This window comes from Oryctolagus cuniculus, chromosome 12, assembly GCF_964237555.1.
Source record: "Oryctolagus cuniculus chromosome 12, mOryCun1.1, whole genome shotgun sequence".
NCBI lineage: Eukaryota > Metazoa > Chordata > Mammalia > Lagomorpha > Leporidae > Oryctolagus > Oryctolagus cuniculus.
Genome location: NC_091443.1, coordinates 61,394,101 through 61,419,300, shown reverse-complemented (window position 1 = coordinate 61,419,300; position 25,200 = coordinate 61,394,101). Strand labels below are relative to the sequence as shown.

Sequence of the window (25,200 nt, the reverse complement as noted above, 5' to 3'; positions counted from 1 at the left end):
ATGAAATAATGGTAATAAGGTAAATGTAACTGTTTTTTCTGTGGTTTTAATTCTGGAAATTGCCTCTCAAAAAATTAAAAATCACTAATCATTTTTAGAAAAAGTTACATTTCCCTTTCTGCCCATGCATTCTCTACTGCATAAGAAATTTCCATAAAAACTGAGAAGCTTCAGACAACAGCTATTTTTTTATTGTCAACTTTTATTTAATATAAATTTTGAAAGTACAACTTTTGAATTATAGCAGCTTTTCTCCCCATAACCTCCCTCCCATCCGCAACCATCCCATCTCCCACTCCTTCTCCCATCCCATTCTTCATCAAGATTCATTTTCAACTATCTTTATATACAGAAGATCAACTTAGTATATACTAAGTAAAGATTTCAACAGACTGCACCCACAAAGACACACAACATATAGAGCGCTGTTTGAGTAGTAGTTTCACCATTAATTCTAATAGTACAACACACTAAGGGCAGAGGCCTACATGGAGGGCAGGTGCACAGTGACTCCCGCTGTTGATTTAACAACTGACACTCTTATTTATGACATCAGTAATCACCCGAGGTTCTTGTCATGAGCTGCCAAGGCCATGGAAGCCTCCTGAGTTCATCAACTCTGATCTTATTTAGACAAGGCCATATTCAAAGTGGAAGTTCTCTCCTCCCTTCAGAGAAAGGTACTGCCTTCTTTGATGTCCCATTCTTTCTGCTGGGATCACACTCACAGAGATCTTACATTTTGGTCTTTTTTTTTTTTTTTTTTTTTTTTTTTGCCAGAGTGTCTTGGCTTTCCATGCCTGTGAAACTCTAATGGGCTTTTTAGTTGGATCCAAATGCCTTAAGGGCTGATTCTGAGGCCAAAGTGAACAGCTATTATTTGATGTCTTCTGTGGGTCAGAAGCTTTCAAGAAGTTTAGCTTGAGTTGTTCTGCTTCATAGTTCTTTCATGAGATTGAAGTAAAGACATTGGCCATGGCTGAGTTAAATGAATGCTTTTTTGGGGCAGGAAGACTTGTTTCCAAGATAATTTGCTTCACATGGTTGTTGTCAGAAAGTCCCAGTTTCTTCATGGCTGTTGTCAGAAATCCTCAGTTTCTCACCACATGGATTTCTTCACAAAGCTCTCCAAATGTCCTCACAAACAGGAGCTGGCCTCTCCCAGAGTGATACGAGAGAGCGAGACAGAAGCCAGAAATTTCCTTATGACCTATCCTCAAAAGTCATGCTTCATTTATTTCATTAACATTCCATTTATGAACAGTGAGCTTACTAAGCCCACACTCAAAGACAGGGGAAATAGACTACACTGAACAGAGTGGTAGTAAAGAATCTGTGGATATATTTTAATACCTTCACAGTTCACTGATCTTTTGACATAAATTATTTACATTTATTTCATATATAAAACAAACTTATCCCCTCCCAAGACTCCCTAAAATTTCATCTCTTTGCACCAACAGCTTCCAGTCTAGGATGTTGGCTTCTAAACAGGTCCATGTACAGATGAAACTACTTTAAATAAATTATATGCTCAACACATAACCAGAGTTCAATGGTAGCACAGGCACAGGATAACTGTCGTATGAACTTCTTGTTCAAAAACAGAAAACGGGAGGAGGAACAAAAGTGTCCTTGGCTCACAGACATTCTGAAACCAAGAGGTGGAAACACTGCAAGTTCCTTGAGGAAGACTTAGGACTTCAGAATAATTCTCCATAGATCTTGGTTCTGATGCTTTAGATCTGATTTCTGCATCATCTTTTTGATTTTATGAAAGGTGAGTCATGATTGCAACTGCACAGTGTTTTCCAATATACTTCCTGTCAATAGCTTTCTGAGTATTCAAGGTCTCTCTTCAGTTCAAATTAGTAGTATTTCCTACCAACATAATTCTTTGGCAAACTTTGTAGGTCACTTATGAATTTTACTGGAGTTTACTATATTAGATAAACAGCAGATTTACAATTCTTCAGAGACGCTTCTCTATTTTAAACTTCTACTAAAAAAAAAAACACCTGTAAGCTTCTTAAAAGTGCTTTTACTTTGATTGAAAGATCCACTGTATCAACATATCTTTTTTTTTTAAAGATGTTATTTATTTATTTAACAGGTAGAGTTACAGACAGTGAGAGGGAGAGACAGAGAAAAGGTCTTCCTTCCGTTGGTTCACTCCCCAAATGGCCACAATGGCGGGAGCTGCGCTGATCCAAAGCCAAGAGCCAGGAGCTTCTTCCTGGTCTCCCACGCAGGTGCAGGTGCCCAAGGTCTTGGGCCATCTTCTACTACTTTCCTAGGCCACAGCAGAGAGCTGGACTGGAAGAGGAGCAACCAGGACTCGAACCAGCACCCATATGGGATACCGGCGCCACAGGCAGAGGATTAACCTAGTGTGCCTTGGCACCGGCCCCTTTTGGAAGTCTTAATAGAAGAAATTAGGGTCACAGCTTTGGTTTCATCCTTAGACAATGCTTTTCCTAGAAGCTCTTATGTTTAATCTTTGCAGGCAGTCATTGCTTAATTTTAGCACAACCTGACATACCCAGAGGCTGTGAATTTTCAAATCAACAAGTCCTGGTTCCTTCTTGTTTAGGAGCCCTTCCATACCTTATTTCTCCCTTCTCCTCTTCTATCATATGCACTAAGAAGAAACCATGTGGCAGATTTAACCTTTGGCTTGAAAATCTCCTGGGGCCAGCGCTATGTTGTAGAAGATTAATCCTCCATCTACAGTGTCTGCAACATTTAGGGGCACCAGTTCAAGTTCCTGCTGTTCCATCTTCCAAACCAGCTCTCTGCTAATGTGCCTAGGAAGGCAGCAGAGGATGGCCCAAGTGCTTGGGCCCCTGCACCCACATGGGAGACCTGGAAGAAGATCCTGGCTCCTGGTCCCCTCAGCTCTGGCCATTGCAGCCATTTGGGGAGTGAACCAGCAGATGGAAGAGCTCTCTCCCTCTTTCATTATCTCTGCCTTTCAAATAAATAATTAACTCTTAAAAATGTATATTAGAAAAAGACCATTTTTTTAAAAGAAAATCTCCTTTGCTGGATCACCCAGTTTGTTGAGTATTTTCTGCTTTTCACACTGCTGTAGGTGGCACTGTTGCTAAATTTTTTGCCAATAAAAGATTTTCTTTCTTTGACTTTCCAATTTGATTTTATTTTCATTGAAGCCCTCATTGGCAATTTGTACAAAGATCTCTAGGCTTCTAATAACAGTCTCTTTAGAGCTTCACCAAAACTTTCCTCAAGAACTTCTATTTGTTGTCTGAGTCCAAAGTCATTCCCACACTTTAAAGTATTTATTATGGAAGCTATTAATGAGTACTCAAAATCCCTATTAGTAATAAATTATTCCCAAGCTTAGTGGCTTAAGAAACACTTATTTCACAGTTTCTGTGAGTCAGGCACGCAAGAACAGCCTAACTAGGTAGTCCTGGCTTAGGAACCCGCAAGGGGGCTACATTCAAGACATCTGAAGACTTGTTTGGGACCGAAAGACCTACTTCTTTTTTTTGACAGGCAGAGTGGACAGTGAGTGAGAGAGAGAAAGAGAGAGAGAGAGAGAGAAAGGTCTTCCTTTTTGCCACTGGGTCACCCTCCAATGGCTGCCGAGGCTGGTGTGCTGCGGCTGGCGCATCACGCTGATCCGAAGCCAGAAGCCAGGTGCTTCTCCTGGTCTCCCATGCGGGTGAAGGGCCCAAGCACTTGGGCCATCCTCCACTGCACTCCTGGGCCATAGCAGAGAGCTGGCCTGGAAGAGGAGCAACCGGGACAGAATCCGGCGCCCCGACCGGGACTAGAACCCAGTGTGCCAGCGCTGCAAGGCAGAGGATTAGCCTATTGAGCCGCGGTGCCGGCCAGATCTACTTCTAAGACAGCTGACAACTAAGGCTTTCGTTTCTTACCACAAGGACTTCTATGATAGGGTTGCTTGAGTGCTGTCATAATCTGGTAGCTGGGCATCTTCCATAACTAACAATCCGTGAAGAAGAAAGCCAGACAAAATCTGCACTGTCTTTCATGACCTACTCTTGGAAGTCACATTCTGTCATTTCTACATTTCTACCATGTTCTTTCTTGACAGAGAGAAAGGTCTTCCTTTTCTGTTGGTTTACCCCTCAAATGGCCACTATGGCCGGTGCGCTGCACCAATCTGAAGCCAGGAGCCAGGTGCTTCCTCCTGGTCTCCCATGGGGTGCACAGCCCAAACACTTGGGCCATCCTCCACTGCACTCCCGGGCCACAGCAGAGAGCGGGCCTGGAAGAGGAGCAACCGGGACAGAATCTGGCACCCTAACTGGGACTAGAACCCGGGGTGCCGGCGCCACAGACAGAGGATTAGCCAAGTGAGCTGTGGCGCTGGCACCATGTTCTCTTTCAATAGCTCGCTCAGTGCATATTTGGGAGCAAGAGAGTTATATTCCTCCAAAATGAAAAAGAGTAAAATATTTGTGAAGTTACTGTAAAAAACAGCACATATAAAAAAAAAAAACAAGAATTAAAATCTGACATAAAAATAGCTCTTATCTCTTACTGAAATTACATTTAAATGGAAGCCTATTACTAGGATCTCTAGTGACACTGAATATTTTTTATTTTATTATGAAAATAAAAATTGAACAAGTATTTTAGTGTCTAATGAAGCAAGACGTAAATCACTCCTGTAGGGGTGTACTTATATAAACTGATGGACTAAGGACACTGGAGACATCTTACAATGAAGCACGACTATCAGGAGCTGAGAACTGTACTCTTGCTAATTTTGCTGGCAGAAATATTCTTTACTAGTCTTTCCCTCCCCCTTGCTAATGTTTTACTATCTCCCCTGCCTCTGTGATAAACTTATTATTTCTCATCAGTATCCTAGTGCCTCTCTAACTCTATGGAAAATCTTAGCAGTAAACATGATATGAAAGCATTGATTTTTACAACATCTACTGATTGCTATATGTACATCTTGCAAACAGTTACGTTATGGAACAGTTTTTTTTTAAACACATTGTATATAAAATTAGGTGTAACCAAATTGGCAAAGTATTAAAATGACTAACTATTAATAAAGGCCACAGTTTCCATAGGTGAATATTATTTTTAATTGAATTTTAACTTAATTTACTTTCATCATAAGGCAAGAATTCCAAAGTGTTTTCCCCTACTTTCACATTTTGATCAATAACAGAACAAAACAAAACCTTGAAAAACTTTTAACTAAAAAAATTTTATTTTTACATTGCAGAACATATGTCCTATACCTAATTCATTCTAACTCCCCTGCATTTTTAAATAAAACATTAAAATACTTTAAAATAAACCATCAATAAAATAAACACATTCATATATACATACAATAACTCTCAAATATACAGTGCAGAACAGATCATTAGGATTGTTTATTAAAAATAAGGTATAACTGAAAATTTAAAAAATATAAACTTAAAAAATACTCAAGAACACAGAAAGCTTGATTATAGTTTTAAATGAAAAACGTAGATTATGGTGTATTAATACCACTAGAACATGTCTATGCATTTATATGTACTGAAAAAAATCCTGAAGGCCTTATTTTAAAATATGTGTGGAAGTTATCATAGATTATAGCACATTTACATTTTTTCTTTAAATTTTGCTATGGATCTCACATTTTCTAAAAGATTTGTTTTCTGACTTAGAAAGAATTAACAGCAACTATCTACATGAAATGGTTTGCATGTCTTCAGATCACAGCAATTTTTAAAATAGGAATACCATAAAAGTACTAATATTTATTATAGCAAATGTGAAAAATATAGAAAAATATTTAAAGGAAAACTATACATCTCAGAATCCCAGAATCCTATGGCTGGGTAACAAGACAAACACCATACAATTTTGAGGATTTTTTGCTCAATATATGCAAGTAAATGTGTAAACATTTTTAATGGTTGCATGACAGATTTGCCAATCTCATTAACTGCATGTTACCTATTTAGTATCCCATTTTTTTTCTTTTTTTCTATATATCTATACCTAAATCCATGTATAAAAATTTATGTATTTCTACTTTCTTGATGTACATGACCTAAAACTGAATCACCAGATCAATAGGCAAGAATATTTCTAATTTTAAGACTTTTTAATATATACTGCCAAACTGCCTTGTTTCAATCTACCATGTCAATCTCATGGGGTAGTTTTTTTTTTTTTTAATCTTTGGTCATTACTAAAAATGAATTTATACTGTTTGCTGTTCATCAGCAAGCTAAACATATGCTTATTAGCAATTTGCAATTTTCTTTGTGTGGACTTTTTATATATGAGCCTTCCCCATTTGGGGGAGAGATTACAGGTTATCTCAGATAAACTTCATGTACCTACTTGGGTAGGCACTCAGTTGTTTGGTCAAACATAAGTCCAGGTGGTACTGTCAAGAAATTTTCTTTAAAAAAAAAGAAGAAAAGAAAAGAAAAGAAAAGAAAAGAAAAGAAAAGAAAAGAAAAGAAAAGAAAAGAAAAGAAAAGAAAAGAAAAGAAAAGAAATTTTCTAGATGTGACTAACATTTATTAATACTGAGTTAGGGAGATTTCTCCATCCTTAAAGTAGGGAGCCTTATCCAATCAATCCGCTAAAGGTCTGGAGAAGAAAACTGACTTAAAGGTGCCTGAAATCCAACTCAAAACAATAACATCAATTAAGTACATTTCTAGCATGAATGCCTCTCTGCCCTGTGTATTTTAGACCTGCCAACCCCCACAATCTTGTAAACCAATTTCTTTAAAATACACAAAAAATACTCTATATTGGTTCTGTTTCTCTGGAGAACCCTAGTAAATAGAATTTCAGGAATTTTCATAGTAATTTACAGGTTGTTTATATATTTAGAAGGTCCTTTTTAATGATATTACTTACTTGTAAGTCCTCTTCTGCTTCAGCTTCATTTTTTGATGTTGAGCATCCTAAGAAAACAGATAATAGTTAATTAAGCCAGATTTTTTTTTTTTTGCTTTCAGTTTTTAGTATTAATTAATAATTGGTGATAGTTATTACAACACTTTAGAAGACTGGTCAGAGATCATACTGGTGTTTTTGGCAGACAATCAGATATTCTCTATTTGTACTTGTCCCTTTGTGAGAAAAATAGAGAATAAAGTGACTATTTCACTCTACAGGTAAATTTCTAGTTAATTACTAAAGAGATATTTGCCTTGAAAATATGCTATCCTCCAGCAAGCCCTACCTTGAATTCTCCCCAATACTCAAACTGCTGGGTAGATTATATACATCATATTCCTGGAATTAGGTGATATCAATATGTGATTCATTCAATTTTTGCAAATGCTCTGAGGAAATAGAACTTCATACTCAGAACCAGGATTTTAGTTGCTTTGGTCCATTAACAAATGAGTCTTAATTCACTACTGATAATCAATAGCCAATTGCTGCTATTGACTTTTGCACATCAATGTCTGCATACAAATTTTCATGGTGTCCATTTCTTCAACCTCTTATTTTGATGTACTTTTCAAAATAATACATAGACTGTGATGTGACAAATATAAAACAGGCTAAGGAGTGCATTATTTTATCTTTACCTTTTGTGGGCTTTCAAAGCCTGGGTACTTGCTTAAAGTATAAGAACTTTAGGAAAACAAAGAAAAATGACCTCTACAATGTATACCAACAAAATAGTCAAGAAAATTACCTTGAGAAATATCCTCAATAGCTCTTCGAATGCCTCTATCAAAAGCCCTAGCATCAGCAGGACTTTGAAAGGTAAGGCCGAACTTCTTGTCATCGATCTTCCAGTGGTGAAATGTTGGAGTGACCTTATTATAAATGAGGTCTTTTCTAAGCATACATTCCAAAACCACCTGCCAACAAATGCCAAAGTTAAAAGACATATATCATACGAATCCAATGTAACTCTTAGATACAAATTGAGGTGAGAAAATTGCTCTTACTTTAAAAATGATAAGTATATTTAACATTATCTCTCCATGTATGTCCAAGTAAAAATTTTATTTTATTCTAAATATTTCAAAGGAGGTTACATACTTGTATGTTACTTCTCATTGCTCTTCAATACTTTAGTATATTTTCTTTTTAAAAAAATATTTATTTGAGAGACAGTTATAGACAGAGAAGGAGAGACAGAGGGAAAGGTCTTCCATCTACTGGTTCTAATGGTGGAAATACTAGTTAACACAGTATTACTAGTTATTAATCTGAACACCATAGCCAATGATGTCATCTTGACCAAAATAAATCAAGGCAGGAGGTATGTAAAATTATAACTCCCCATCTTTCATCCATCTCGAAAGCTGATCATTATCAAAATATCCTTGACTATGATTATTCTTAGCAAATCTTAGTAATTAAAAAATAAATAACCAAGAAAATGACTCAAATTCAGTCCTATCTATAGAAGCAAGGTAACAAAGCTGACTCGGCACTTTTGTCTCTCATTCTGTGATGACTCTACATGCAGTAGAAAAGAATGGATATATCCAGGGCTTTTGCAAATCTGTACTTTGTTAAGGGATCTTAGACAGTATTTATTACACTACCATACGTAACAACAATAACAAAAAAATAATGATTAAAAAAATTCTGGAATACAAAGAGAAAAAATACAGCACTAATGGTCTGGATTGCTGTAACATTTTTATTATATTAATAAATAGCAGAAAAAGTAATATAAAATACAATGGTACACTGGAATTATTAAAAAACTGGAAAGAAATAAAAAACTGAGTTTGATCCTATTGCTTTTATTACATAAAATACTACTAAATTAATTTTAATACATGAAGATATTATTGAAATAGCTCCTCTTTTCAATTTCCTAAAATTAATATTTTCAGCTGTTTTATCTCAGATAAATAAAATTTCAACATGATTTACACTAATGTCCACCACTTATTTTCAAATGATACCTTTTTAGAGGTTCCTAAAACTCACAGAAAATTAAGTTTTTAAAATGAGATTTAAAATTGATGCTGGTGCTGTGGCTTAGCAGGTTAAGCCACCACTTGCAATGCCAGTATCCTGCATCAGAGTGCCAGAAGTCCTGGTATTTCTGTGTCCAATCCAGTATTCCTGCTATTGAACCCAGGAAGAGAGAAGTGGACAGCTCAATCACTTGGGACCCTACTACCCTTCCCTGCTGGCTTTGGCCTGGGCCAGGCCTGACTGTTGTGGATATTTGGGAGTGAACAAGTGAATGGCAGACCTTTCTCTGTGTGTCCATTTGCCTTTAAGTACTTTTTAAAGAAATGAGCTTTAAAATGCACTAGAGGAGCAGGTGTTTGGTGTAGGAGTTAAAATGTTGTGGAAGTGATTCCTGGCTCTGTGGTATAGATTAAACTTCCATCTGCAGCACTGGCATTCCAAATGGGTGCCAGTTCACATCTGGCTGCTTCTCTTCGGATCCAGCTTGCTGATGATGGCCTGGGAACACATGGGAAGATGGCCCAAGTGCTTTAGCCCCTGCCCCTTTGTGGGAGACCAGGAATAAGTTCCTGGCCCCTGGCTTCAGATCAGCTTAGCTCCAGTCACTGTGGCCATTTGGAGAGTGAACCAGTGGATGTAACACCTTTCTCTCTGTCTCTCCCTCTGTAACTCTGCCTCTGAAATCAATCAATCAATCCTAAAAAAAAAAAATTTGCTTGGGACATTCACATTCTGTAACAAAGTGCCTGGGCTCAAGTCCTGGCTCTGTTTCAGATTCTAAGATTCCTGCTAATGCCTGCCCTGGAAGGCAGCAAGTGATTGCTCAATATTTGGATTCCTGTCACCCATATGGGAAACCCATATGGAGTCCCTGACTCCTAACATCAATCAGGCTTAGCCTGGGCTGCTGCAGACACTGAGAAGTGAACCAAAGGATGGGAGATCATTTTATGCTTCTCTATTTTGCTCCCTCCCTCCCCTTTCAAATAAGTTAAATTTAAACTACTATTTTTAAAGGGACAAACCATAAATTAGAAAAGAATGCACCATGGAAATGGAAAACAAGATGAACTAGCTCTTCAACTCATGCAAATATCTATACAGGAATGTGTTGCACCTCAGTCACATAAATATTAAGTTTACGTATCAGTAACTATGATCTAGAACTAAACTTTTGTTAGTTATTTCTACAAAATAATAGGAAATAAAAATATTTTCTGTTAATATTACATACCATTTACTTAATGTAGCATAAAAACAATTATACTTTAGAAAAAGACCACTATGCTATTAGCTATTATGGATTTAAAACAGGCAGCAGAATAGAAAAGGTAGGTAATTTGTTGGAACTATCACCTAATGTCTTTGTAGATAGATAATTTTTAGGATATGCTTCCCAAACCATTCTGTATCACCCAGCAATTACCTCTTAGTCTGTATGTCCAAAGTCTAACAATTTCTTACCTATTTAAAACACACACTGTATTAGAGGGCAAAATGCTAAAAAGGGGGGTGGGGCATCATGGCACAGCAGATTAGGAAATGGTTGCAATGCCAGTATCCTGTATGAGAATGCTGGTTGGAGTTCTGGCAGCTCGACTTCTGATCTAGCTTCCTGTTAATATACTTGGGAAGGCAGCAGAAGATGACCCAAACACCTGGCTCTTGGCTTCAGCCTGGCCTGACTCTGGTTGTTATTGCCATTTGAGGACTGAAACCAGCAGATGGAAAATGTCTCTCCCTCTCCCAAAGCCCCTCTTCCTCCCTGTCACTCTGAATTTCAAATAAATAAGTAAATATATCTTTAAAAGGTGGGGGCCAGTACTCTAATCACACTAAGGACAACATACAGAACACTATGGTTAAGTAATAGAGATATCAAATATCCACCTCGAATTTTAAAAAATCAGTGGTACTGAAGTTGTACAGAAAAAGAGTAAAATGTCTGAAAAAACTTCTACCTATTATGTGATCCATATTAAATTTATAATTTTGAGGAAAAAAATTTAGGGACAGAAGCATTCTTAAAAATTATTGAATTCTGCGGCTTCAGCAGGAAGCTGGTATCAGCAGGCAGAGCAAAGAACCAAACCTAGGCACTTGATGTGGGTGTCTTAAGCACTAGGCTGTACAGTGGCTCTGAGGAGATAATCAGTTAACTACCAGTATAAAATAAAAGGTTTCCTCTGGCCCAGCCTTGGCCATTGTAGCCATCTGAGCACATCCTCTAGGTCTGAAGCAGCGACTGCAATCTTCTAGAATACAAGACCTACTCTTAGAGTTCTTTTGTAGGACAACATTTGGCACTAAAGGAAACAAATAATACCAAATCCTGTAAAGATTATGCTGAACAACTGCCGGAACACATTAAAAATACTAAATGTACAGTTGTAAACCTGAAATACACCTGCAAGTCCAATTAATAGATGAAGAAAATTCTTTCTGGGATTAAGTAGTTCTGGAAGCATGTGAATTTCATCAGGTCTCCATGGTAACTTTGAAGGACATCCATAAATTAGAGAGTAAAAATAAATTTATAAGTGGATCAATCTCCTCATCCCCATTTCCATCCAAAAGATAGTTTAAGTATAAGCAAGCATGTAAACAGTTATTGTAAAAAATATTATTAAATGTTTGAGAATCAGTAAGAATACTTAACAAAGAATATATTGCCAAAGTAATTTGACAAGAATAAACCTTAACTGATCCTTTAAGAAAATGAGTGGTTAACAAAGAACAAATTAAAGAGTTATACTAAAAAATATGTAATGAAAAAAATTTTAAGATTTATCTGATGGCCAGCGCCGCGGCTCAATAGGCTAATCCTCCACCTAGCAGCGCCAGCACACCAGGTTCTAGTCCCAGTCGGGGCGCCGGATTCTTTCCTGGTTGCTCCTTTTCCAGTCCAGCTCTCTGCTGTGGCCAGGGAGTGCAGTGGAGGATGGCCCAAGTGCTTGGGCCCTGCACCCGCATGGGAGACCAGGAGAAGCACCTGGCTCCTGCCTTCGGATCAGCGCGGTGCGCTGGCCGCAGCGCGCCAGCCACGGCGGCCACTGGAGGGTGAACCAACGGCAAAGGAAGACCTTTCTCTCTATCTCTCTCTCTCACTATCCACTCTGCCTGTCAAAAAAAAAAAAAAAAAAAAAAAAAAAAAAAAAAAAAAGATTTATCTGAAAGGCACAGTGACACACACACACACGAGAAAGAGAAAGAGAAGGAGAGGGAGAGAGAGAGAAATAGAGATCTTCCACCCACTCGTTCACTCCCCAAATAGTCACAATGGTCCAGGCTGGGCCAGGCTGAGCCAGGCTGAAGCCAGGAGCCTGGAACTCCATCCCAGACTGCACTGGAAACAGAACAGCTGGAACTTGAACCAGCACTGATATACAATCCTGTGATGAAATCTTAAACTAGAAAAAGCTACAAAAATTCAAAAGCACATAAATGCTTATACTGACTCTACAAAAAAAAAAAAAAAAGACTTTTGCACACCAATGTATCTGATCAGGTTTGAGTCAATATCTTAAACATCTTTCAATCCACTGAATTTTTGTTCTGTTTTTATTCTTTCTTAAGATTAAATGGATTTTAAATTTAAAAATTTATAGATAAATAGGTGAATTCCTGTGGGGTTTAAGGAAAATTATACTGTTAGTATAAATTTATTAAAATCTGATATAGATGAAGGGAGAGATGACAAATGGTTTCCCTATAATAATAGGCTAAAAGTTAAAAGGCAGTGTGTGGGGGAGGGCAAGAAGAAAGGTGGTTGATGAGAATTAATATTAATATGAGCAAAAATAAAATGATTAAGGTGTGAAAAATAGAAGGGGCAGGGAACAGGACACACTTCCCAAGAATGAAGAAAAATGTTAGTACTGTGTAAGAAGAATTTGGTATAATAATTAGTTGAGCTTGTGGGCTTTGCAGCTAGGACTAGCTGGGTCTCATCCAGTATCTACCATTTCCAGTTGACTTCTGAGAATTAAAAAGGTAATACTTGAAATACTCAAAATAGTGCCCAGAACAGAGTAAACCTTATTAAAACTGGCTGTGATGGTAAATATTGGTTGTGATGGTGCTGTTGGTTACCAGGTGATGCCACTGGCCCATAGCAGTTTAGCTGACATGAGAGGCTGGGAATTTATTATTTACAAGAAGATATTTTTTATACAATTTGCGAGAGGGAATTGTACTAATGATAGATACAGGTATATGATTTCAAAGAATTTTTGTGAATCATTTCTGGAGAATTTGCTAATGGATTCTAAAGATAGTAAAAATGCTTCAATCTTCACTGTTTTTCTTTCATCAGAAACAAATTCTAGGGTAAGAATTTATAAGGGAAAAAGAGTAGGACTGTGGTCACTAAATAACTAAAACTTGTGAAGATGTATTCCAAATTATTTTGGGAAACACAGAGCAAAAATCCCATCGTAAGATTCCTGTACTGTTTGCTAGAAGCATTTAAAATAGACTAAGCCAAAAACAGGTATGAGTGTATTTTTGTTTCGCTAATAACTAATAATTTGGGAGAGGAGAGTAAAATTAAACATATGCTTTTAAACTACTATGTACTTTATTATACTCGCGACCTTACAAGTAGTTAATTACATGTTTACAAATAGTATTATTAAAGTAGTAGTATGGTTGGTAACTACATATAAAAGTTTAGTAATTTTAATCCAATGAAAAATCATTTCATTTTTGAAAAAAAAAAAATATCCAAATTCAAAACAAGTTACCTGACAATCAAAGTTTGGCAACTGGTACCAGAAATAGGTGCTTTATATTACAAACTTTATTTTTCTGGATATAAAAAAAATGATCCTTGGAAAAGACACTATGACATCCTATTAAATATGGAATTACATTGTTATCAAATGCACATGTTTACTAATTATTTACTTATAAAAACTGTTTATAAGTGTTTATAAGTTTAACACTGTCTTAAAATAAGGAGTTTAGAATATTTTTTAAAAGCTAATAAAATCAACAACGGCATTGATTCTGACATAAAAGCAGTGCTGCTACTTCAAAAGGGAGGAAAGAAAAGAACAAAGGAAGAAACGGAATGAAATTTTTGCAATAATGGGACATTGTTTAACATATATTATTTTTGTACAATTAAATAGTTCATATAAAACAGCAAGTTAGAGAAGACATCAAACATTTGATGGACACATACTTCACTTCCACTAAGAAAAGACAGTAATGGAACGCCAGAATCTACTAGTTTCCAAATTCCAATAAGGCCCAAACCTACCTAGCCCCTATGGAAAAAAGCAGATAGATAGAAAATGACAGTACACATATATACGTGCAAGTAATAGAAATTAAGTAACAAATTAGAAATAAAATTGAACCAGAGGACCAGACACATGACAATAGGGATCTGAAAAAGTATGCACCTAGAAAATAATTTAATACTGGAAAAAGATGGTGGATCCTGAAAGTGACATTCAAACAAAATGAGCTCTTAGGCAAAAAAGTTTAATGTTCACTTAGGAACATAAATGCATCTATAGATTTAGATTTGGTTTCTTCTTTTTTTAAAGGAATTTATTAATATATTCAGTTCTCAGAGAAACACCAATGCCTAATTACCACAACTAAATTTTCATCAATTCACATGTTAATGAATGGAAAAGAAAGCAAAATGAACTCACTATCCAACTTAAAATCTTAAAAAGGAATACAATAAACTGGAGGAATATAAATAAAAATAAATAACATTCTGCAGAAAAAAATTTTTTCTTTTCCCCTAGTTACACATTTGTTTATTAGAATATTATGGCTGAGGGTGCTGGCGCTGTGGAGCAGCAGGTTAACACCCTAGCCTGAAGTGCCAGCATCCATATGGGCGCTGGTTCAAGCCCCGGCTGCTCCACTTCCTATCCAGCTCTCTGCTATGGCCTGGGAAAACAGTAGAAGATGGCCCAAGTTCTTGAGCCCCTGCACCCACATAGACGACTTGGAGGAAGCTCCTGGCTCCTGGCTTCAGATTGGCGCAGCTCTGGCCCTTGCAGCCAATTGATGGAAGACCTCTCTCTCTCTCTCTGCCTCTCTTCTCTCTGTGTAACTCTGACTTTCAAATAAATAAATAAATCTTTAAAAAAATAAAAAAATTAATAAAAAAGAATATTATGGCTGGGGCCAGCACTGTGGTGCACTAGGTTAATCCTCTGCCTGCAGCACCAGCATTCCATATGGGTGCTGGTTATAGTCCCGGATGCTCTTCTTCCAATCTAGCTCTCTGCTGTGGCCTGGGAAAACAGCAGAGGATGGCCCAGATGCTTGGGCCCCTGCACCCGCATGGGAGATCAGGAGGAGGCACTTGGCTCCTGGCTTCAGATTGGCACAGCTCTGGCTATTGTGGCCACCTGGGGAGTGAACCAACAGAAGGAAGACCTTTCTCTCTGTTTCTCCCTCTCACTGTCTGTAACTCTAACTCTAAAATAAATAAATAAAAATCTTAAAAAAAAAAAAAGAATATGATGACTAACAACTGGCATTGTAATGCAGTAGGTTGGGGCACTGCTTACAATGCTGGCATCCCATGTTAGGACGTAGCTGCTCTGCTTCAGATCCAGTACCTGCTACACACATGGGCGATCCAGATGGAATTTCTGGCTTCTGGCTTTGGCTTGGCCTAGTCCTGGCTGTTGTGGCCATTTGGAGAGTGAAGCAGAGGATGAAAAATTTTTTTCTCTCCCTATTTCTGCCTCTCTTTGTCACTCTGGATCACTACTCTAGTTAATGTATTATTTTCATTTTTAACAGCTTTTAACTGACCAAGGAGACCAGTTTCATGCTGACACTTCTGTCTTTTCAAGATTATTCCATCTCTGGATGGAGTACTCTTTTCCTGACACAACATGTTATGTGAGTATATCCCAGGAAATGATGCAAGGAATATAACTATGGAGAAATATCAGATTAAGTACAAATTGAGAAATAATCTACAAAATAACTGCACAGTAATAGTTGAATACATTTATGTTTTCCAAGAATGAGGAACTATTCCATTTTAAAAACTAAAGAGATATGACACATAAATGCTATATGATCTTTTACTGAAGACACAAAAATATGAAATGAATATTATGGAAGTGATGGCAAACTGGAACGTGCACTATAGATTAAAGTGTTGTATTTATGTTAAACTTCCTAAATATAACTCAACTGTGATTTTTGTAATAGAATATCCATGTTCTTAGGAAACATACACTGAAGTATAAAGTGGTAAAAGACAGGCTTCATGCAACTTATTACACATAGGTATAGAAAATAAGAAGGAGCAAACATGTGAATGAGTGAATGAGTGACTGTGTGTATATGTGTGTACTAGGGAGGTAGACAGAAAGAGAAAACCAATGTGGCAAATGGCCCAAACTGGAGAATTGAGTTCTTGGTACTATTCTTGTCAAAAAAAGCATTCTTTGCAAAGACCAGTGAAATAGATAAACAGGAAAAAAAGTAGAAATATAAATAAACCATTTTAGAAATGAAAAGAGAGACAAAACTGACAGCATGACAAAGATTTAAAAAGTAACAAAGAATACACTGAAAAGCTCTGGAACTCTCAATTGGACCTAACTGAAATAGGTAATTTTCTTTTCTTTTTTTTTTTTTTTTAAGATTTATTCATCTATTTGAAAGAGTTATACAGAGAGAGGAGAGGCAGTGAGAGAAAGAAAGGTCTTCCATCCGATGGTTCACTTCCCAATTGGCTGCAATGGCTGGAGCTATGCCAATCCGAAGCTAGGAGCCAGGAGTTTCCTCCAGGTCTCCCATGTGGGTGCAGAGGCCCAAAGACTTGGGCCATTTTCTACTGCCTTCCCAGGCCATAGTAGAGAGCTGGATCGGAAGTGGAGCAGCCGGGTCTCGAACCAGCACCCATATGGGATGCCGGCACTTCAGGCCAGGGCATTAACCTGCTGCGCCATAGTGCTGGCCCCAGAAATAGAGAATTTTCTATGAAGAAAGGTTTACTTCAAAAGATTGAAAAGTAAAATAAAGACATTAGAGATTAATTACCATTTTAAAAATTGAACAAGTAGAAAATAAGAATGAATGGGGATGAGGGAATGGAACGAGAGATAAATTAAGATTCCATCAACTTCTCTATGAGAAGTACTAAAAACAAATCAAACACTAGGGGCTACAGGGAGATCAGCCTTTGTAGAGTCTGTAGGGGTTTGCTAGCAGTAAAAGGAGGGTAACATCAAACTGATTCCTGTTTAGGTTACTTCTCTAACTTCTGATGGCCACAATGAAGAATAATAAAAAAATTCTTGATCTAGCCCCCTCTGCCATTGCTGGAAGCCAGGTGACCCCATGGCTCCAACCATCCTAATGGGATTCAATGCTCCTACTTCCCTGCCCACCCTCACCCCTCTCCCCACCCCGGCAAAGTTTTAAAGGACCTGTTCCTGAACATGTGGGTCTTTCTCTCCATCTCTCTGTCTCTCTCCCTCTCTCAATCTATTTTCTCTCCATCTCTCTGTCTCTTTCGATCTCTCACACTCTCTTTCCCCCTCTTTTCCTTCTTCGCCCCTTCCCTCCAGCCTGTCGAGTTTCCCCCAATAAACCCTTCCACTTTAAAAAAACATTCTTGATACAGCAATAATCCTATTTCTTGATATGGCTCTTTCCAAGTACCCACAAGCTGCTAGATTTCAGAATTGCCGGAAAAAAAAAAAAAGTAAGCTTAGATGGTTTTCTTTTCCTTCAACTGAGTATATATAATATGGAGAGGAGCCCATAGAAATTTGATGGAATTAATCTCAATGAACTAATCATTTAACAGCCATCAATATTTACAAATAAATTTATACACAATACCTACATAACAAAAACCATTTAGAAGCACTATTTAGAAAAACAAGGATATTAAAAAAAAGATAGGTCTTCAGACTTTGACAGCTGAAGTAGACATAAAAAGGACACATGAGACCTGAACACTTTAAAGAATAAGGTTAAACTTCATATGCAAAGTTAAAAAAACAGTGAACTGAATGCCTCTGAAAAGTCTATGGATATTAAAAAGGCGGAAAGGTTTCAATAACTGAAGTTCCTACTTGAGGAAATTAGAAGAAAGAACAAAATAAATCCAAAGCAAGCAAAAAAAAAAAAATACAAAAAGAAAAACCAATGAAACAAAAAGCTTGTTTTAAAAAAGTGGTCAATAAAGCCAATACATTGTTAGACAAATTAAAAGGACAAAAACATAAATTACCAATTACAGGAATGAAACAAAGGATACTGCTAAAGATCCTGCAGCCTTTAAAATAATAAAGTTATTAAGAATTTTATATGCATAAATTACAACTTAAAAATGGACCAATTATTCAAAAATCAAATTGTCAAAACTCAACCAAGATAAAATAGATAACCATTAAATAAAATTAATTTGTAATTTAAAATTTTTTGAAAAGAACTCTCTAAACATGTAAATGGTTTCACTAAAGAATCACCGAAAACAGAATATATTTGTGTGTGTGTTTGTGTGTCCTAAAAAAGCAAACTATAGACCAGTATCTCTTGTGAACTTAAATGCAAAGCTCCTAAAAAAAAAAATTAGCTACTCAAATCCAACAATATATAAAAAGATTACATATTGTGACCTAATGGGATTCAGGTACACAAGACTGGTTCAACATTAGAAGAAAAAAAAAAAAAAAACAATAAATGTAATAAATTGTACTAATGGGCAAGGATGTAATATCAATTAACAGAAAACAATGCGTGACAAACTTCAATCCTTTTCACGATAAAAATTTATTGGCAAGTTGGAAATAAAAGGGAAATATCTCAATTTGATAAGGAATTTTTTTTTTTTTTAAATTTTCGACAGGCAGAGTGGACAGTGAGAGAGAGAGACAGAGAGAAAGGTCTTCCTTTGCCATTGGTTCACCCTCCAATGGCCGCCGCGGCCGGCATGCTGCGGCCGGCGCTCTGCACTGATCTGATGGCAGGAGCCAGGTACTTATCCTGGTCTCCCATGGGGTGCAGGGCCCAAGCACTTGGGCCATCCTCCACTGCACTCTCTGGCCACAGCAGAGAGCTGGCCTGGAAGAGGGGCAACCGGGACAGAATCCGGTGCCCCGACCGGGACTAGAATCTGGTGTGCCGGTGCCGCAAGGCGGAGGATTAGCCTAGTGAGCCACGGTGCCGGCTCTGATAAGGAATTTATACAACAAATTATCCAGCTTACATGAAACTAAAAACTCAAATTCTGGATGTAATTCCATTAAGACAAAGAACAACACAAGAATATCTACCATTATTACTCTATTCAACATAAAATTGAATGTTCTAGCCATTGTAATAATGGAAGAAAAAGAAAGGTTATTCATACTGAAAATGAAGAACCGAAGCTATTAATATTTGCAGATGACATGACAGTTTACATTAAAAAAAACAAATCATAGGGAATTTACAAAACAAATCAAAACAAAACAAAAACAAAAAAATTCTCAGGCTACCATTGTGGCAGAGCAGATAAAGCCACCACTTTTGACACCAGCATCCCATGATGAGCAACAGTTCAAGTCCCAGTTGATTTACTTCCAATCCAGCTCCCTGATAATAGCCTGAGAGAGCAGCTGAGGATGGCACAAATACCTGGGCTTTGCCACCCAGTAGGAGACCCATGGATGAAGCTCCTGACACCTGGCTTTGGCCTGGCTCAGCCCTGGCCGTTGCGGCCACTTGGGAAGCGAATCAATAGATGGAAGTTTTCTAACTCTTTCAAATAAAATAAATAAATCTCAACAACAATAAAAACAACAACAACAACAACAAAAAACCCTTTCAATTCAATAAGGTAACAGGTACAAAATCAACATATGAAAATTAACTGTATTTCTATGTACATACAATGTAAAAGCAGTAACCAAAATTAAAAATACAATAGTACTTAAAATTGCTCCAAAGAAAACTTAACACTTAGGTATACAAACACTTAGGCTAGTAAAATGCTTAGGATCTGAGTGCTGAAGATCACAAAATGCTAATGAAAGAATTCAAAAACCTAAGTAGAGACTCAGTATATTCACAGATTAGAAAAGTCATTACAGATCAATGACTATCAAAATCCCAATAAATATTTAGTGGACACAGACAAGAATAATGTAAAATTTATATGAAGGGCACAAGTTTTAGCAGTGCTGAAAGAATAAGAAAATAACAGAGGAATCACTTTATCTAGTATTAGAGCTTATTATTATAACTACAGTAATTCAGTGTGTGATCTTGGCAGAGGGACAGATAAAGCTATGGACCAGAGAACCTACACAAATATGCTTAACTGACTTTAGCAAGAGCACAAAATTAATTCAAGAAAGAACAACCTTTTAGATAAATGGTGCTAGACCAACTGAACATTCACAGGCAAAAAAAAAAAAACAAAAAAAACCTACTGAATTAAGTACCATGCTTTATACAAAAATTAACTGAAATGGATTATGGGATTAAATATAAAATGTAAAACCAGACAACTAACAAAAAAATACCCTTCAAGATCTACAGCTATGCAGAGTTTTGGGATTTAAGAATAAAAGTATGAATCATGCAAAGACAAACTGATACAATGGACTTTATCAAAATTTACAACTGTTCTGCAAAAGATCCTGTTAAGAGCATGAAAGATGGGCTGAGTTGGGTACTGCTTCAGAACCCTCCATTCCACTTAGGAGAGCCTTGTGCTAATGCACATCCTGGGAGGCAGCAGATGATGGCTCAAGTATTTGGGTCCCTGCCACCCACGTAAAAGATTCAGATGGAATTCCAGGCTCCTGTCTTTGGTCTGGTCCATCCCTGGTTGTCCAGAGAATTTGGGGAGTCTACTATCAGATGGAAAATCTCTGTCTTCACAAAAAATAAAAATTTCTAAGAAAACCACAATGAGATATCACTACATATCCAGCAGAAGGATTAAAATATAGTGATGACTACATAAAAATGCTGGCACGGTCATTTACAAAACTGGGTACTTTTTTTTTTTTTTTTTGACAGGCAGAGTGGACAGTGAGAGAGAGAGAGAAAGAGAAAGGTCTTACTTTGCCATTGGTTCACCCTCCAATGGCCGCCTGATGGTGGCAAGGAAACTTGCTTTATCTACTCTGAAAAGCTTGACAGTTTCTTTGAAAACTAAACACACAACTACCATACAACCCAGCAAGAGCATTTTGGGTCATGTTTGCAGAAAACAACAATACTCATAGCGGCCTTATTTCCAATAGCCATGCATTGCACACAGCCTAGATACTATCCCTCAACGAGTCAACAGTTAACCAAACTTACCTATCACAGATTGTTGTAAACAATAAAATGGAACAGGGGCCACATTGTGGCATAGCAGTGCCGGCATCCCATATGGGCGTTAGTTCGAAACCCGGCTACTCCACTTCCTGTCCAGCCCTCTGCTATGGCCTGGGAAAGCAGTGGAAGATGGCCCAAGTCCTTGGGTCCCTGCACCCATGTAGGAGACCCGAAAGAAGCTCCTGGCTTCTAGCTTTGGATTGGCGAAGCTCCGGCCATTGCGGCCATCTGGGCAGTGAACCAGCAGGAGACTGGGAAGAAGCACCTGGCTCCTGGCTTTGGATTGGCGCAGCCCCGGCCACTGTGGCCATCTGGGGAGAGAACCAACGGAAGGAAGACCTTTCTTTCTGTCTTTCCCTCTCACTGTCTGTAACTTTACCTCTCAGATAAATAACAAAATCTTTAAAAAAAAAAAAAAAAAGATTTCTATAAGAATAAGGTGAAACTCACTCCTCCCTAAAATTGTTAAAGCTAATTAACTGGGGGAAGTAGTGTTGGCAGATATTAAACCCTACATCAAAGTCACAATGATTTCAAAGTTGTAATATTCACCTAAGAATCAAAAGACAAGTAGAATTGAAAAAGAAGTGCTGCTGACTGCATACTATCCTCCAGCCTCATCATTCATATGTTGAAAGATCTAAAACCAAGGCGACTTGGAGATCAGACCTATTAGAAACTAAAAAGTCAAATGAGGTCACAAATGTAGGGCACTAACCTATAGGGCTGGTGCCCTTGTAATTAAGAATAAAGACACAAGAGTTCTCTCTGCAGGCCATGTGAGGACACAGTCAGGAAGATAGCCTGTACCATAAACAAAAACAATCAATATCTTGATCGGATTTCCCAGCCTCCAGAACAGTGAGAAGGTAGAATTCTGTTGTGTAAATCATATTTTGTTAAGAAAGCCAACGCAGACTACATCAGGAAATCTAGCACATATAAAGTACTCCAACAGTGAGCCATCTAACAATCAATCAACTAAAAGCATGGCACATTCAAATTATAATTCAGATTCTAATAAAATAAAAGTAGTTAGGAATATCTGGAAATGCCAGCAATAATTTAAGGTCAAAGAGTTTGGATTTTGATTTAGCTGTAACACTTTAACAACAATTAGAATATAATGGAAAGGATGAGAAATACATTATAAAACATATTGCTATCAAGTATAAAAGAATAAGATGAAGCCAAGAGGATGCTGATGAACCTGTACAAATGAATATAAACCAGTATAGGGGCCGGCACTGTGGCGCAGCAGGTTAACACCCTGGTCTTAAGCGCTGGCATCCCATATGGGCGCCAGTTTGAGATCCGGCTGCTCCACTTCCAATCCAGCTCTCTGCTATGGCCTGGGAAAGCAGTAGAAGAGGGCCCAAGTCCTTGGGCCTCTGCACTTGGGAGACCGGAGGAAGCTCCTAGCTCCTGGCTCCTGGCTTCGAATCAGCTTCTGGCCATTGCGGCCAATTGGGGAGTGAACCGTTGGATGGAAGACCTCTCTCTCTGCCTCTCCTTCTCTCTCTCTGTAACTCTGACTTTCAAATAAATAAGTAAATCTTTTTACATTTATTTATTTATTTATTTTATTTTTTGACAGGCAGAGTGGACAGTGAGAGAGAGAGAGACAGAGAGAAAGGTCTTCCTTTGCCGTTGGTTCACCCTCCAATGGCCGCCGCGGCCGGCGCACCGCGCTGATCTGATGGCGGGAGCCAGGAGCCAGGTGCTTTTCCTGGTCTCCCATGGGGTGCAGGGCCCAAGCACCTGGGCCATCCTCCACTGCACTCCCTGGCCACAACAGAGAGCTGGCCTGGAAGAGGGGCAACCGGGACAGAATCCGGCACCCCGACCGGGACTAGAACCCGGTGTGCCGGCGCCGCTAGGCGGAGGATTAGCCTAGTGAGCCGCGGCGCCGGCTAAGTAAATCTTTTTTTTTTTTTAAAAAGTATAAATTGCTAACTCACTAATAAATGTAATAATTAGTTTATAATAACAAATAATAATTAGTTTTAACAAATAATTAACTAAAGAGGAAATGCGATCATGAAGAACGTTCTGAAGAAAAGTGAAAGTGTTAAGCTGAAATCATCTGCAAGTAAGAAATATGGGTCACCAAGAGGGTAATTTGGGATATATGGTAAATCTTAATTTTTGTAAACCAGCTATTAGAAGGCTCCAAATTCTGGTAGTAGGTAGGCAGGGTACCCCACACCCCAAAGGAATGTTGGCAATGTTAAACAACTGACATTGTTACAAAACAACTTTTGGAAAGAAGTCACACAATTTACGGTTGTACAGAAACTGATTAACAGTACATTTATGGGACTGGAGCTGTGGAATAGTGGGTAAAGTCGCCACCTACAATGCCAGCATTCCATATGGGCGCTGGTTCAAGTCCTGGCTGCTCCACTTTCGATCCAGCTCTCTGCTGTGGCCTGGGGAAGCAGTAGAAGATGGCCCAAGTGCTTGGGCCCCTGCACCTGCATGGAATCCCTGGAGGAAGCTCCTGGCTCCTGGCTCCTGGCTTTGGATCTGCCCAGCTCTGGCTGCTGTGACCAACTGAGTAGTGAACCAATGGATGGGAAGATCTCTTTCTCTCTCTGCTTTGCCTCTCCTTCTCTCTCTGTATAACTCTGACTTTCAAATAAATAAATAAATAAATCTTTAATAAAAAAAGTACATTTAATACCTTTGCAACTGACTAACTTGTAATTTGATAAGCTTTCAGCATTATTGTATGCAGCATTTCTCCCAATTTCAATTCTTCACAGGAAAATTGGCCTGTCCAAAGTATCTTCTCCAAAGTTTTACCATTTTTTTTATCTGTAATAATAAAAAGGAAAACTGTTCCTGTCATTATTGTTTCCTGAGTACAACCAAACTGTCTTACCTATAGTCCCTAACACACATAAACTTTTTTTTTTAAAGATTTTTATTGGAGGAGAGTAGAGGAGAGGAGAGGGGAGGGGGGGAGGGGAGAGGGCGGGAGGGGAGGGGAGGGGAGGGGAGGGGGGAAGGAAGGAAGGTAGGGGAGGGGAGAAGAGAGGAGAGGGGAGGGGAGGAGAAGAGAGGGGGAGGGGAGGGGAGGGGAGGGGAGGGGAGGGGAGGGGAGGAGAAAAGATAAAGATGAAGGAGGTTAGGGGCCAGATTATATTTCTGTGTTGAGAGAAGGAGATTAAACTCTCAGAAATGACTGGGGAATTTTTAATAACTATTTCATTATTTGAAAGGCAAAGCGACAGAGAGAAGGAACGACAGAGAGAAAACTTTCATTCACTGGTTCACTCCCCAAATGGTTGCAAGTCCTGTAGGTAGGCTAGGACAAAGTCAGGAAGTAGCAGGGGCTCAAGCCACATGCCACATGGGTGGCAGAGGCTCAAGCACTTGGGCCATCTTTTGTTGCTTTCCCAAATACAACTAACAGGGAATTGGATCTGAAGTGGGGTAGCTGTGACTTGGTGCTTTGATATGGGATGCCAGCATCACTGGGAACAATTTAATCTGCTCTACCACAACACCTACTCTGACTGTGGAATTTTTAAGAAGTACCAGACCAAAACTTTTTAGAAAGTTCTTTATGGTATACATAAAGATATGAGAAGGAGTTAGGTGAAATTGGGCAATGAAAAGCTTAGGAGGCTTATTTGCAGTTAATTCATGCAAGATGGGGGGGGGGATGAAAAGGATGAATAGAATCAAGAATGAAAAGGACCTTCCTGCATAAATTGAAGAATCACAAATAATTATAGATTTCTCACTACTGTTGAGGTACATTTTGACAGCACTAATCAAATTCAAAATCTTATATAGTTTAGCATAAGTACTTAACCAAATATATAATTTCATTCTATTTTAAGAATACTTAAGATTTCAGAGTCTAAACATATAAATTAAAATATATGGTTTTATTCTTATAAATCATGTTCACACAAACAGCATCAACTT

General features: G+C 38.1%; 1 protein-coding gene and 2 long non-coding RNA genes across 5 annotated transcripts in view; 1 reads left to right on the top strand and 2 right to left on the bottom strand.

Annotated features, from left to right (window-relative positions):
* The window catches only part of SPRED1 (sprouty related EVH1 domain containing 1), a 122,613-nt gene that overhangs the window by 24,131 nt on the left and 73,282 nt on the right, over positions 1 to 25,200 (bottom strand). For all 3 annotated transcript variants that reach the window (XM_008269229.4, XM_070053969.1, XM_008269230.4), the window contains exons 3-4: positions 7,682 to 7,850; positions 6,889 to 6,935 (exon numbers count right to left, since the gene is read on the bottom strand). In XM_008269229.4, coding sequence (XP_008267451.1) covers positions 6,889 to 6,935; positions 7,682 to 7,850 — 216 coding nt within the window. The remainder of the gene's footprint in view (positions 1 to 6,888; positions 6,936 to 7,681; positions 7,851 to 25,200) is intronic.
* On the top strand, positions 570 to 15,848 carry LOC127483791 (uncharacterized). The gene is made up of 3 exons (XR_007910455.2): positions 570 to 680; positions 1,609 to 1,780; positions 15,715 to 15,848. It is a non-coding gene; the product is annotated as an uncharacterized lncRNA (long non-coding RNA).
* On the bottom strand, positions 13,067 to 24,210 carry LOC138844665 (uncharacterized). Its single transcript, XR_011380846.1, has 2 exons — positions 20,228 to 24,210; positions 13,067 to 20,189 (listed from the first exon to the last, which is right to left on the bottom strand). It is a non-coding gene; the product is annotated as an uncharacterized lncRNA (long non-coding RNA).